The sequence below is a fragment of the Clarias gariepinus genome, chromosome 13, assembly GCF_024256425.1.
Source record: "Clarias gariepinus isolate MV-2021 ecotype Netherlands chromosome 13, CGAR_prim_01v2, whole genome shotgun sequence".
Lineage (NCBI taxonomy): Eukaryota > Metazoa > Chordata > Actinopteri > Siluriformes > Clariidae > Clarias > Clarias gariepinus.
Genome location: NC_071112.1, coordinates 18,084,129 through 18,100,107, shown reverse-complemented (window position 1 = coordinate 18,100,107; position 15,979 = coordinate 18,084,129). Strand labels below are relative to the sequence as shown.

The following is a 15,979-nucleotide window of genomic DNA, read 5'->3' as shown; positions in this document are numbered from 1 at the left end:
TACATGTATCAGCTCAATGAGATGTAAAACACATCATGTCCTGGGTAAGGCAACATGACAGTTCCTTTACCAAATGAAGTATTTTGTAGTGAGTAGAAAGCTACTATACCTGATAAAGTGAGTTCTAGAATAACTTGCACTTTTCTCATTTAACTAGATTATGATCATTTTATACTGCATCCATTATATTAATGTGGCCTATGTGGTTTTAGTTATTCCATTCTTGCTTAAGTGCCTGATGCACGTCTAGTTGTTATACAAAGCTATCTCCACAGTATAACTAATACGTGTCAAGACAAGTATACAATGAACAAGATTAAGGAATTTTTAAAATGGTATACAGGATCATTGAAATTCATTCAGTGATCATCTTTATTTTTCATAGGTTTAATGCTACAGCAACATGATATTGTTTGGCATCAGAATATTTTTACAGTTTAAAAGAAAGCGAATTGATCCGAAGTGATCTATGCCGAAGGCATCACAGCCATGCTATATCCAGCAACACAGCACTTTATTATTATATTGAATTTTTTTACAATGATTCTGCAAACACCATTAATTATCAACAGATTATGATTTGTTTTTTTATTTAAGCAGTTATTTTGCTCTGCCAACACTGGCGGAGCTGTTGGGCAACAGTTAATGTAATTAACAGGTTCTTACTGGAACTATAGGAGAGAAGGAAACATGCAGGTATTAGACAATACTATAAATAAGTTTTTCATCATGTTTCAATTTATCCCTTTTGAGAAAATCAGCTCCTTTAACCTCGAGGTTCCAGGGTTGAATCCCAAATGGTGTTACATGGAAAGCTGGTGCACTAGGGTATACAATCCATCCATACATCCTTGATCAGGCTTTGGAGAGTGATTTGGATCTCAGCCTTTTGTTAGGAGTTACTTAGCTTTATTTTATTTTTTTTATGACATATCAAATGTATTTTCCTGCTGAAAGTGCTTCTGGTTTTAAATGTGTTTTTTGGCAGTTGCTCTCTCCTCAGTATGATGGACCATACAGACCTACATTCACCTGTGCTGCAACAGATAGTTAGTGTTTATAACAATAGTAGAACACCTGGGATGTGGACTAATACATAGTGGTGTTATTGTTCAATGCCTCTTGTTTAATCTGATTGTTTGGTCTGAACTAAATGTATACAAATTATTAAACCACAACAGAGTAAACGTCCTAAATTTTCCCTGTTTTAAAGTATTTGTAATTTGTATTACATTAAGTACATAATATCAAATATTATGTAAGTAGTTATTTCATGGTTTACTTTATTGCTCAGTAAAGTATCCTTTACTGTTATTCAAATACTATAAGGTGTCTGGGTACTTTGGTATACAGCATTATCCATCATTCGTCATTTCAATATGACATAAACATTCCAACACATTTTTTGATGTAACTGCAAAAATCTGTAATTTATTTGTAAATAGGTTTAAGATGACCATCATTTTATTCATGGATAATATGAGCTCATAAGTGTAAGAAATTAATAACAGTATTTCCAAATGTTATGTAAATTAACAAACAAATTGAAAATGAAACAATGTCACTTACAGTAAGAAGTTATTACTAGGCATGAACGAGAAAAGAAGTTTCACAACTCTACTTCTGGAGCATTGCTATTTTTAAAAAGTACACCTAATTTTCTTTTTCTTAAATAATACAGAAGTCCAATCAAAGCAGATATAATCAGCATGATAAACAGTGTAAAACCAATATACCCTCCTGAAGTCAGAAAAGCTGCATGATTTAATGTGTAATTTACGGGTGCAGTAACAAATGCTGCAGCTAATGGAGTAGGTTTTATAATAGGAAGACATTGAGATTTGTTTACCAACATGAACCCTTCATTGCAAGAGCACTTGTAATGTCCAATCAAGTTTTTGCATTTTTGTCCACAGTTGTTGTGATTTGAATTGCACTCGTCTATATCTGCACATTGTTTTTCGTCATTGATGAAGCCATTAGGACAGTCACACGTGGGGCACAGCCTCAAGCATGGGGAAGAATCACAGAAGTACTCACAACGTTTAGGTTCTTTCCGGCTTGGCCTAAACTTCGGATCGCAGGAACACATATGGCCTCCAGGAACATTTTTACAATTATGTTCACATGTATCACGTCTACAAACTTTCTTATTCAGAATTTGCACTTCAACTGTGATTAGCTCCCAGCAGGTTTCCCACTGAATCCCGGCACACAAAAAGCCGTCAGCCTCTTCCACACACGAGCGCTCAGTTAAGTTCCCGTTGCTAGAAACTGACATGCACAGAGAGGAACACCCCGTATCGTCCCCTCCTCTGTTCAGTGTCACATTATTACTTCGAGATTTTCTGCTGCTGCCCAAACAATCACCTTCTTCACCAATCCAGAAGTTTCCTGTTTTGTTGAAAAGAAAACTGTCCATATCTATACTGGATGACATTAATAATTTACCTCCATTTTCCATGCAGATCTTCTTGGCGGTTTTAAAGTTGGCTTGCATGGTATGAATACTTGTGCAAGTTCTTAAATCTTCTTTGCATGCACAGCGTAGTGTATGTCCAACTTGGAAGGAGACTAAAATGATGAACAAGATAAGTAATCTGTAAGAATCCATTCTCCAGGTCACTGTTTACTCTATAGGATCTGATTTCATGTGTGAGCCAAAATGCTGGGATGCAAAACCTTAAGCACTCTAGTGCCTAAAGGAATGTTTGAAACAGGAAGGAAACCCCTCCTAGATGTTTTTTGTGTAATTTCTGCCTCAGCCTTTCCTTAGTGGAATACAGTCACTCTTCATTAGCCACTGCCCAGGCATTCAGATTCTAGATAACAGACACAACATTTTACATAGGTTTTTTCATTCAACCGAAAATGTAGCTTATAGGCCCTATACGTTTGATGAATTAAATGTATAAGTATAGAATTATCCATAATAACTTATGCCCTCCAATTAACATGTCTGCTGAATTTAACTTAAAATGACTTTATTTCCTATAAAACGCTACACTTTGTGGTCAGTATACCTTTTACATTAAGTGTTTAATTCAATAGTGAGGAAGAATATACTAGAACTGCAAGAAAAGTTTAAACTGGATATCCAACCACTTCATGGGGGACTGTGGACCCCTGACTAGGAGGCAAAGGGCTAAACCTGGATCTGCTTCCTGTGCTCCCCTCTGCTGTACTGTGGACGGAGTCTGTTGAATCACTTTATCCTCAGCCACTAATGTTTTATGTGAATATTGCGTGAGGTTTTGGCTAGTGTTTCATAACATGACCCATTGGTATTACGATAACTTCATAAGTAAGCATACCTACAGTGATCAGCCATAACATTAACACCACACATCATTAACATATTGACACTGATTATCAATTATATACCAGTAAACTGGTAACAGGATCATGGCACCCATGCCCACAGGGATCACAGGCTAACAAGTTCTGTCCAATCTCACAGAAACGCCAATACAGCAAAAAAAAAAAAAAGATAAAAAATGCAGGACTGCAAACCTGGTGCTCCAAACTTCTCAGATCACAATCTGATTGAGCATTCATAGGATGTTTCGGTCAACCTTATGATCCATGGCACCAACCCACAACCCAAAGCAACCAAAGGCTCTGTGGCCAACATCCTGGTGCCAGACACCATAACACCCCTCCAGAAGGCTTGTGGAATCATGTAAGAGGAACTCAAACCAAAAGTGCTTTTAATGTTAATGGTTTTATTATTATGGCTGTTTAATATTTTTGGGCATACATTATATGTATTGGAAGTATGTGTTTGTAAATATTTAATATATATGTAGGCATAGAGATGTGTGTGTCTTTCAAGCATTTGTTTTTATACTCCTGTTAAATATGCAACTTTCATAAAATAAATTATCTGTAAATTCACGTCAGTGGTCTTTGCTGTAAAGGGAAGATATCTAACTACAAATCAGTCTACAGGGCATGTCTTTGGACTTTGGGAAATGGTCTCTACATTACAGGAATTAAACAAGCCAAAACAAACAACAAAAACAACAAAAATATGTACCAAGGATATCTGTAGATCTTTGTTTGTTTCACAGTTCTGTGGCTGCTAAAAAGTCTTTGGTTTTAAAAGGTTTAAGAATGTCTGCTGTAGTCAATTATTTGCAGTAAATTTTGCCAGCAAGCCAACAAGCGAGCTAAAATGTAGTTATTTTATGTAGGAAATAAGTGACTTTAAATCAAAATAAAAGCAAAAGGTGGCTTGAAAGGTTTAAAAACACCATTTCGATTGTCCACACTGTATGGAGTTCACCCTAAAGTACTTTTACTCATGTATTTCCATCGTGTCTCTTGGCCTAAACAAATTGAATATACTATGAGCTAACAAACATTCCACTGATGGGTTGGTTTAATTTTGCTTGTCCAGTTGCCAAAAGGATGCTGCACATGTGGTTTTTAAAGAGCTCTTTGGTTTTGTTTTCAGTGGATTTACAAATGACTCAGTACTACTATATACCTTGTAGATAACTTTATATGACTTGTATAGAATATAAATAAATAATTTTTCAGCCTTTAGTCAATCTGTTCTAGACAAAATAATATATGGACATATATATATATATATAGAATTTCCAGTATATATCATATATTGATATATAGATTTTAAATATGTGCCATATATGGTGCATATACAAAATTGGTCATTTTATATATCAGATACAAAAGTAGTATGTATATATAATAGCAAATATTATACATTTGTTATATATTATTATTGTTGTTTATAATTATTGTTATTGTTATTTTATATAAAATATTGTCATAGAATACATGTTGTTTATCTTTAGTTATTGATATGGAATAAATATAAAATTTTACTTTTGGGTGCATACATGACTATATATCCAGATTGGTAATATATGATTTTAACATATATGACAATACTGTATATGCAACATATATGAAACATATATACTTTCAGTTTTACAATGTTGGCTACACATTACACAGTAAAATAAGTGATAGTTTGAAATCAGTGATTGACCAAAATTGAATACATTTCCTGTGGCTTAAAACTACTAGTGAAAGTAGCAGTGGTTAAATCAATGTTTGATTACCAAAGGAGGACTTTTGCCATAAGCTGAAATCTACACAATTTCACAAGATGTAATGTGGAATAATCACAAAATCCACATTATTTTTGCATAGTTAGTCTTATGCTAACTTAAATAATAATATTTTTTTATTTAACAACATTGACTAATATTAACATTGTTATATAATAATCTGACACAGCATACATGTTGAAAATACATGTTGGTTTAGTTATTCCATTCTTTCTTAAATGCCTGATGTAAGTTTGGATTTCATATAAAGTCACCATGACAGTATGACTAATTAAATCTTGACACAGACAAGAACATGGTAAAAATTATAAAATCTATGTTGCTTACAATGAAAGTCACATAGAGATGCATATAGTGTTTATCTGTTATTGTGTACAGTTATACTAATAAAAAGGATTATTGTCTGGCAGAGAAAATGGAATCCTCCTGCATTTTTTCTGTTTTTATACACAAGTACTTTGATAATCCAATGTTAAGTATACACAATACAAGATACTTTAAACAAAGTTAAATTATGGGTCACTTTAGGTCACTTTAGGTTAATTTATCAGTAAAGTACATTCTACTGTTACAGTAATCAAATATGACATCTTAAGACATTAATATACAACAACATATTGAAACACATTAAATGCATTACAATGATAGGAGCTAACCAAAGTAAGAAATGAATATCATTACTTAAATTGATTGAAAATAAAATAATGCCACCCAGAAAGTTATTACTAACCACGAAGACAAGTTTCACAGCTGTAATTGTACCTCTTGAACTGTGACAGTATCTGGATCATCACTATCTTTTAAAAGTGCATCAGATTTGCTTTTTCTCAAATAATACATAAGTCCCATCAAAACACAAATAGTCAGAATTATGAACAGTGTAAGACCTATATATTCTGCCGGAGTCGCAAAAGCTGCATGACTTATTGTGTAATTTACAGGTGGTGTAACAAGCCCCGCAGCTAATGGGGTAGGTTTTATAAGGGGAAGACATTTAGATTTGTTTACCAACATGAACTCTTCATAGCAAGAGCAGTTGTAACTTCCATTAGTGTTGCTGCATTTTTGCTCACAGTCGTGATTCGACTGGCACTCGTTTATATCAGTGCACTTTGTCTCATCTTTGACGAAGCCATCAGGACAATTACACCTGGAGTTATCTTCTGAGCAAAGCATTGGGCATGAGAAAGAGTCACAGTAGTACTCACAATGTTCAGGATTTTTCCTACTTGGCCTGTACTTTTTAAAACAGGAACACTTGTGGCCATCAGGAATCTCTTCGCAGGTGTGCTCACATGGAGCCTGTCCGCAATCTTGCTTATTCAGAATTTGCACTTCGGATGGTCTATTCTCCCAGCAGGTTTCCCACTGAATGCCATCACACAAAAAGCCATCAGCCTGTTCCTCACATAAGCGCTCAGTAAACTTCCTGTTGCTAGAAACCGACATGCACCGAGAGGAACACATCACATCTTCCCCTCCTCTGTTCAGAGTCACAATACTACTTCGAAATTTTTTGCTGCTGCTTAAACATTCACCTTCTTCACCAATCCAGAAGTTTCCTGTTGTGTCGAAAAGCAAACTGTTCTCAGATGAACTCAAAGACATTAGTAATTTACCTCCATTTTCCATGCAGATCTTCTGGGCAGTTTTGAAGTCAGCTTTCATCGTATGAACACTTGTGCAAGTTTTTAAATCTCCCTTGCATGCACAGCGTAGCGTATGTCCCACATGGAAGAAGCTGATTAAAATGATGAATGAGATAGGTGATCTGAAGGAATCCATTTTCCAGCAAATTGTTAACTGTGTAGAGGTTGATCTCATGTGTGAGTGAAAATTCTGAGGTCCACACTTTAGGCACCTTAATAAATAATGAATGAAGAAGGAAACCACTCCTTGACGTGTCACTTCTGGCTCAACCTTTCATCAGTGAAATTCAGTTATAAGACCAACACCCACTCAAAGGTGACTGCCTTGTTTGAAAGGAAAAAAAAAAGTGGAAATGGAAATCTAAGAATTTTGGGCAAACAAAGAAAATAAGGAAAAGTGCTAAGAGTATGTCATTAATGTACAGAACCATTCATTTTAAAGACTGGGAGAAGAAAAAAAGAAATATCTACTGGAATATGCCCATACATAAGAAATATGTACATATTATGTTAACATTATGTCTTATCCTGAGGACTAAGTTTTTTCCCGTGCAAAAAATATTTGGGCTACTTTCAGGACTTTTGTGTGCTTTTTGGGATGTTGATAGGATGGAATTTTTTCTAAAACTTTGCAACACAGGTTAATTATATTTTAAAACCACTATTGTTTAAAACTCATATGTACCTTTAGTTTTTTTTTACAAGTTAAAAGACAGTTTCAGCCAGGTAGCAAGTTAAGGGCCGTTTGTTAACTGGAAGGAAGTTTTTTTGTGATAGCTAACACTTCTAATACATATGCTGTGTTTATATAGTTGGATTAGTGATTGACAAATATTTACAATGATGAGAGAGGCTATGAAAAATTTACAGTAAAAATAGTGGAACAGCCACTATGTAAGAAATACAATATGGCCCACAAATAACCAATATAACTATAATGCCACCTTCAATATCCTTTAATATGCAAATGATACTATTTAAAACTATTCTGGCTAATTATTTAAAATAATATCATATTTAAAAATGTTTCAACTAAATTCCTACCTGACAAAGAAAAAAGAAACCAGACCATTTATAGCTGAGGCTCAGATTGTTTTTATTATCATAATCCAATTATTATGTACATTGCTTTGAGCCATTACAGATTTTTGATTCCTGAACATATATCACCCACTCAACCTAAACCAGTTACAATACGCTCAAACATAGACTTAATTCATTTCATATCTTGTAAACAATCTTAGTTTCATTAGAACTGCAATTAAATTTTTATTTCATGTTAAGGAGCTTCCTTAAAGAAAATGACTTTACTCACAATTGGTATTGACTATAATTTTAAATCATAAAATTATTGAAATCAGCCAATTAAGCTTTTTGTTATAATTAAATAACTGTTTTAAAAAGTCAAATCAATTAAAAGTTAAATTTACAGAATTTGCTCATTGTTTTATGGAATCCTGAAAGGGTCTTTATAAAAACATATAACAAATTATTTTCACACATTAACTGTAGAACCTTTAAGATCGAATCACTTTGAAAGATTTTAAAGATCATTATTTTTAAAATCTTGACTGCAGAAGTAATCTGCACATATGACTGTAGACCCTTACACAGTTTGAAAACCATATCTATATTTAGTGCTTAGTTATTAACAATCATTATTTATTTTATTATACTCATAGGTTGTGTTGTGGGGGCTATTTGATAACATTAGGCTATAACAGGTTATTTAAGGGTTATTGATCAATGTTGAGTTGATGTGTAGTTCAGTTCAGTGAGACAGAAACAATGTCTTGTACCAAAGTCTTATAGATTTTGGTGGGGGGATAAAAACACAAAGTAGAAGTAAGTGTTTGCAATCTAAAAAAAAAAAAAAAAACAACAGCCAAGTTTTTTTCTGGTCTAATATAGCCCATTATAATAAACGAGGCGCTGCCATTCTGTTGCGCTGCGTTTCTAACGGAGGTGTGTATCCAGAAGACACCCAGCAGTAGCTGTCCGGAATGACGCTTTGTTTCTTGGCGACTTTGCGTGAGCGATTCCAGCGGTGCACTGCGATAACCGCGGTGAGTGTAATAAGCAGGAGAAGCGGGATTACAGCGCTCAACGCGTACACCAGCACCCAGGAACCGAGAATGGGGCCATCTTTGCGCACGCCTTGGTGGCTTGTCTCGGTGCTTAAACGTGGCTCAATTGTGGTTATTATTTGCTGATCCAGTTCATTAGTCAATATTATTTCGAAATCATGGGAAGTTGTTGTGCGCTTTTCGTCTGGAACACAGCTGATGCCGTTTTCAGCCAAGCGGAAGTCCGGGCCACAAGAACATGCGTAGCTGCCGTCCGTATTTCTGCATATATCTTCGCAAGGCCGATTCAGACATTCGTCAATATCTACACATTGCTCTTTATAATTTCTATAACCAGGGGAGCAGTCACAAGAGAACGAGCCCTCGGAATTGAGACATGTGGCGTGATGCGGACAGGCCGACTCTGCGCATTCGTCTATGTCCTCGCACACTCCATCAACATCCTTAAAGCCACTCTTGCATTCACACTCATAATAACCTGGTTTGTTGTGACATATATGACCTTTGCAAATGTCTCTGGTACATTCGTCAACATCTTGGCAGCTGACGTTGTTTTCGGAAAGCTCAAATCCGTCTTTACACGTGCACGCAATGCCAGTCGGTTTTAAGGCGCAGTTGTGCTCGCATAGAGAATTGCGGCAAGCGTCTTCACGGAAACATGTGACTTTATCGTCTCCGAGGTAGTGGTTCTCCTTACAGCCACAACGCACTCCGGTATGATCATTAAAACACAGCTGATCACATCCTCCGTTTCCATTTTCGCAACTCCGCTGATCTGAGGCGCAAAACGGTCCGGGCTTTTCCCAAACAAACTGCTTGGAGCTTTCCGTACACACCGCTTGAGTGTTCAGATCACTATAATAAGTGCAGTTTATCTCAGCATATGTTGCATGAGGTAACATAGTCAAATCTCCATCTGGTTTAAGGGGCACATTTAAGAATGGATGTGTGTAAGAAACCTCTCCCGGTCCCGCAAGTACCAGGGGTTTACACATGCCCCTAAAATTATACACACACATATAAAGCGCGCGCTCTTTACACGATCCATCGATCCATTTAAGCTCCTCGGTTGAAGTGGAGATCGAAACGCAGCGCTCCTCCGTGCACGTGCTTGTCGGTTCCTTTCCCCAGTTGGTGTAGGAGGAATCCGGGTTGCCAGAGATCCAGCTGAAGCCATACAGCCCCTGGTCACTGAGCACACAACTCCCTTTAGAAAGCTTCAGTCCTATCCAGACTTTTTCTCGCACCGAAAGTTTCCCAGCTAACTTAAGAACTGACTTCACAGCATCTAAATCGGTCTCGTTTCTTACTGTAATCAAGAGGCCACCGTTTTTGTTGCAGTTTTCTTTGGCTGTCTCAAACATTTCCTTTTCTGCGTGGAGAATGAAGCACGCGTTGCCTGTGCACTTGTTGGTGGCATTTGCCGCCCTTTCAGCAGCCAGCAGAGCGAAGAGCACCGCGATCACAGCGCAGAGCATTTTCTCAACGCATAGATATCCAGATCATGTCCCAAACCAGGTGCTGCTCATAGGCCTCTAACGTGCCTTGGGAAAGCTCAGGCGTGAAATGCCTTACTCAGCCAGTCTCATCCTGTTTAGAGAATAATCCTCAGCGGAAATAATATTTAGCAGCACATTTCTTTTGTCTTTTCTTAGGGAACTTCCTGCCTGGAAGTCTAAAACAATTGCTTCAGTGACCATGATTTGTTTTGACTCATTCTCCAGATTGTCTCTGCTGAAAACAAGCTCTCCCCAAAATAGTGACACTTGGTTACTTAAACTTTGTCTCGCTGTGTGGAACTCAAATCCTGGGAAAATAAGACATTCTAATCGTACACTGTATTTGCACACTTGGTATGAAACTGCGTTATGCCAAAATGTCTTACCTGTATGTGCACAGTTTCCCCAAAAAATGTCCTAATAAAAAAAAAGTATCTTTCCTAACAGGTTGAAGGCTAATTGAATAAACAAATGACTCAATTGTCCAATTATATTATTAAACTATGCCTTTCTTTCTTGTGTTCTTCAACCAGAAGAAGACTGGGACAGTAAAAATACAATTGTAAGAGGTTGAGGGAGGCATGGAGCCTATCCCAGGGAACTCAGCATGGGGTGTCAACTCATTTCAGGGCACAAAGACACACATTACTGTAAATCCCAATCAGCCTCTGTTGCAAGATTGTAAAAGGAGACCCATGTTCCCAAAAGGAAACTTACTATGCATGGGGACAACATGCAAATTTTGACCAGAGGCAAAATTCTTCTGTATTTTTATCTTTCACCTTATACTTTCATATCATATGTCTGAAGTGATATCCATAAAAAATGTCAGAGGGGCTCAAAAATGTATGCATACTTTAACATGTTATTTATGCCTTAAAATGTTTTTAATTGAATTGAATTAAGCAATGTGTAGTATTATGTTTCCTCCAAAGATGTCATTAGTCGCACCATCATTAATGCTATCATGTTACCATCAGAAGATAGACATATATTTTTCATGTTAAAGTGTGTATACATTTTGGACCCTTTTGGCCCCCCTCTGTACACGCACACACACACACACACCCACACCCACACACAAAAATACTGCCTATTTGCTGTACATAAATCTGACCAGGGACCACATCCTGTGTTTGTGATGTGAGATAGGCCTACCTAGTATTTCAATAGCAGGAAATGGCCTGTGCATTTAAGGCATAGACTTCATTATAACACAACTTCCTCACATTTTTGTTCCATAAAATATTGCCTCACTTTTCATGTATATAATTTAAATGTAATTTATAATAATAATAATAATAATAATAATAATAATAAACAGAAAAACAACTACCACTGTCTTTTAAATTTAAATATTTCGTATGGAGTGGTGTTTAATGTAACTGATTGATGTTAATAGGAATATTTGACCAGTAGTTCCTCCAATCTTTGAATTATATTTGTTCACTTATTAATAAAAACCTTAATAGTATAAATAGTCATCAGGTCTGTGGTGCATGCAGTGCCGGTCCCAAGCCCAGAAGAAAATGTGAGGGTTGTTTTCGGAATGGCATTCAGCATAAAACCTGTGCCAAAGTGTGTGCAGATCGCATTGCACACCCCCGGCCGACCCCTTGCTGGGAGCATCCAAAAGAAGGTTTAATAGTATAAATAGTCATTATTGCTCATTCATTCTGGCAAACATCTTTACTGGGAAGATTGGTTATTGTTTTATTATACAAACACTGGCAGTATTCAAATGCAACTTTATTGTAAGCTAACTTATCCACCCTTTCTGATTCACTCACCTTTTCTTGGGAAGCCATTCTTTTCCATGTGCTTCACATAATATGGCGGTAAATTAAACTTGCTTCTCAATGTCACGATAAACATCTGTTTATCTGAGATTAGTTTGATGACTTAAATTCTTAAAACTGTTCCCCTATGAATTTTATATAAAGATTTGTTGGCTTGTATGAACTGCATGATCCAATCTGTGAAACTATATCTATAGGAATTTTTTGTTATTCACCATTTTCTACTTTTTACTGTATTTTACATAGAAAAAAGGTAACTGACAAAAAATTACCTCAGATGGGTTTCATTAACTGGTGCACACAACATTGCAAAACCTTAAGTTCAAACTAAAAATTGATTGAATTGGCAATGGTACAGTAAACAACAGTTAAAATTGTTTGGACAATGGTTTTAAAAGGTTAAATTTTAATAAAGTACAGTATGGAACTACAAGCAAAGTTTTTTAAATTATAAGCACAGATAGATTCTCTATTGTGATTGATCAAGTGTTGATTAATTAAATCTGAGAGTAGCTCTGACTATAAAGTGAATCAAAGGTTTCAGCTACTAGGTAACAACTAATTAAGGGGAATTGTGTAGAGGATGCTTCAAGACTAACAATGAACAGATACGTCTGATTTTGTGAATTTGTTTAAGAAGTTTGTTCAAAATTTACAGAAGAATCAGTACTATGTAAAAATAATTTTTGACATGACAGTATAAGGAAAGAGAGACTGGTAAAACAATGAGCTGCTATAACCTCTGATTGAAGGAATTCAACTGTTCACTGCAAAAAGTTAAAAGATAGCATGTGAAAATATTTTTAATTAATCTGCGGTTATAAGATTATAAAAAATCTAATCTAAGATTATTAAGCCTATTTCGAGATGCATTTTTCGAATTTTTAAGTATACATTCTTGTTCTAGTTCTTAACATTTATTTTATGACAGAAATAATTGCAATTAAAAAACTTTGTTAAGTGTTTAGAAACTTTATTAGAAATACTATACTGTATTTGCTTGTGTTTTTTAATATATATTTGATTAGATAAAAAAAATTCACTTAGTAAGATATCACTTTTTGCAGTGTGTTGTGGACATTCCACATTGCATGAAAATGTAAACATTTAAAATTGTCATTACATTCTAAATTTAAAAATTGTGATTATTGACAAATGACTATTTTAAAAGAATAAAACATTTATATTGTAGGGTTTTCAGAATTTTCCTTGGCCGTATCCTAAACCTAAAAGCCTCTTAGACCATTTCTTGTTACTGAAACAAAATTGTTCCAATCTAGCTTAATATGATATCAGTCATTCCTAATTGTAATTATCTTTCTTTTCTTATCTTTCCAGCACTCATTGACACACTACAGGCAATTTAGGAATGCCAGTTAACTTAAACTGCATGTCCTTGGACAGTGGAAGGAAACCGGACTACCCAGAGAAAACCCATCAAGCACAGAGAGAACATGCAAACTCCATGTACACAGACTTTAAACAGGAATCAAACCAGGACCCTAAAGGTACAAGGTGATAGTTTTAACCACTAAGCTACCATGTTGCCCAGCTTGAATTAATAGAAAGATATGTGGAGTTTTTCAGCCATCTAGTGGCAATGCACAAACTCTGCATATTGGAACACACAAAAAAAAAAAAATCAACTGAGCAGTTGTAGAATAAGATATAGTAGGCATTGATATTAAATACTTAGCATTTTAGATATTTTATTATGTATATAAGTATTTGTACCTAGGTATCTCTTCTCATATTCTTCTGACCTGCATAAGTCAGATACTTGATGATCTATAGACACAGTTAAAATATAATATAGCAAAACATGTACAAATATGCATTTGAACTGATATTGAACTTCATTTAACTGCAACTGAAACCATGTGCTGTAATTAGACAAGACCATATCCAGTGTTTTTTACCACACACATCACTGCCATAGTTAAATTAGTAACCTTATTGCCAAAGGTCCGATATGCCATAACATCATGTATGTGTTAAAACTTGTGTAGAGTAATACTACTACTAGCATTATAACAAATGCTATATAATGTATAAATGTACAGTACATTCATATTTAATTTCTTGTTTTAATATTTACAGGTTTATTATGTATACTATTATTTACTACAGATTAGTTGGGTAAAACACAGTTTCAATCGATAGATACATAGAGGACTTAATCTTAAAGATAAAATTGATCTATTTAAAAGCCAATTCACATATGATACAGCAAGTAAGCAACAAGCTAGATGTGTAGTAAGGAAAAGGTGAAGTGTACATTGTACAAGCTGTTTGGCCCCAAGGCATTTCCAGAAATTCCAATTCTTTTCATTTGCATGGATTAAGTTGTAATAGACAGAGGACTGACAAAATTTGACACGTTTACTCTTGTTGATTCCTTTAGTGGAAAGGGTCCTTTGGGATTAAAACTGTAGTATGTGATTTTCTGTAGAAAAAAAATTCACACACATACAAACAAACAAACAAACAAACAAAACATTTAAAATAAAGTTTTCACTATCAACAAGAGTTAAATAGTATACAGTATAGTACTGCATGCTATGTGTTTAATTTATTACAACCACATTGAATTTCTCAATTCTGATTTATCACAAGGTGATAATTATTTAAATCTGAAAGTAGCTTGGCTGTAAAGTAAAAAATGTTTCTATAGTAACAACTACTTAAAGAGAATTGTATAAAGGATGCTCCATTAAAATCCAAGACTAACAATGCAAAGATTAAAAGAAAGAAAGAAAGAAAGAAATTTGATGCAATGAGACATTTGTTAAAAGATTTACAGAGAAAGCCCCTGGCTTCAGTACTTTGTGACAGTCAAAACTTTTAGGGACAGAGAACTTTCTGCATTCCATTTTTGGAGTAATGGAGTACCTTTAAAAAAAAAAACTTGACAGTTCAAGAAAAAAAAAAGATTAGCAAAAGAATAAGCTGCTGTAACCTCTGCAATAGGAGGAATTAACTAATATATTATATGTAATGTGTAATTAACTAACATATTACACTTATATGTCAATATTTAAAAGTGTCATTCTATTTTAAATTCAAAATTATGACGGTTGACAAATTACTGTTTTTATATTGTATTTTATAATATTGGTTATTATTATTGTGTTATTACTTTTTATATATTATACTTTTTATATATTGTGCAAACTGTTTGGCCCTGAGGCATTTCTTTAAATCCCATTTTTTGCATTTGTATGGATTAAGTGGTGTGAGACAGTGGAATAAAAAAAAATTGACATGTTTATTCTTGTTGATTTCTTTTCTGGAAAGCTGCCTTTGGTATTAAAACTGTAGTATGTTATGTAACAAAGAAAAAAAGGTAATCCACAAAAAAACTTGCTATAATATTTAATGATTAAATGTACATTCATATTTTATTTTATTTTTTAATATTATGTATACTATTATGTATTTTTTAATATTATGTATACTATGTATACAGTGGACTGTACTGTTTTAGTGTACAGTTGGGTAAAACACGGTTTCAAGTTGAAAACAGCATCTATCTATCTATCTATCTATCTATCTATCTATCTATCTATCTATCTATCTATCTATCTATCTATCTATCTATCTATCTATCCATCGATCTATCTATCGATCTATCGATTGTCCCTGGAGTCAGTACAGTATGCTGAATAGTCGTTCTCAATAAAACTAATAGTCTTACTTTCATTGCTTGAGTCATTACACACAAAATTGTTGAACTAGTTATCAAATGTCAAATATTATTCATCTGTCAAGCAAATTCTATACCTTTCTTTATCATTTTTTCCTGGAAATGTCTCCTAAATTGAACAATTGATCTCAGGTAAA

General features: G+C 34.6%; 2 protein-coding genes across 2 annotated transcripts; both read right to left on the bottom strand.

The window, feature by feature from the left end:
- Positions 1 to 428: 428 nt before the first annotated feature.
- Positions 429 to 3,265, bottom strand: LOC128535938 (signal peptide, CUB and EGF-like domain-containing protein 2). Its single transcript, XM_053510055.1, has one exon. It carries the CDS (start codon positions 2,612 to 2,614, stop codon positions 1,610 to 1,612), a length of 1,005 nt encoding a protein of 334 aa, XP_053366030.1. The 5' UTR covers positions 2,615 to 3,265; the 3' UTR covers positions 429 to 1,609.
- Positions 3,266 to 7,822: 4,557 nt separating this feature from the next.
- LOC128536277 (complement component C1q receptor) lies at positions 7,823 to 10,409 on the bottom strand. Its single transcript, XM_053510471.1, has one exon. The coding sequence runs from the start codon at positions 10,314 to 10,316 to the stop codon at positions 8,667 to 8,669; it is 1,650 nt and encodes a 549-aa protein (XP_053366446.1). The 5' UTR covers positions 10,317 to 10,409; the 3' UTR covers positions 7,823 to 8,666.
- Between the last annotated feature and the right edge of the window lie 5,570 nt (positions 10,410 to 15,979).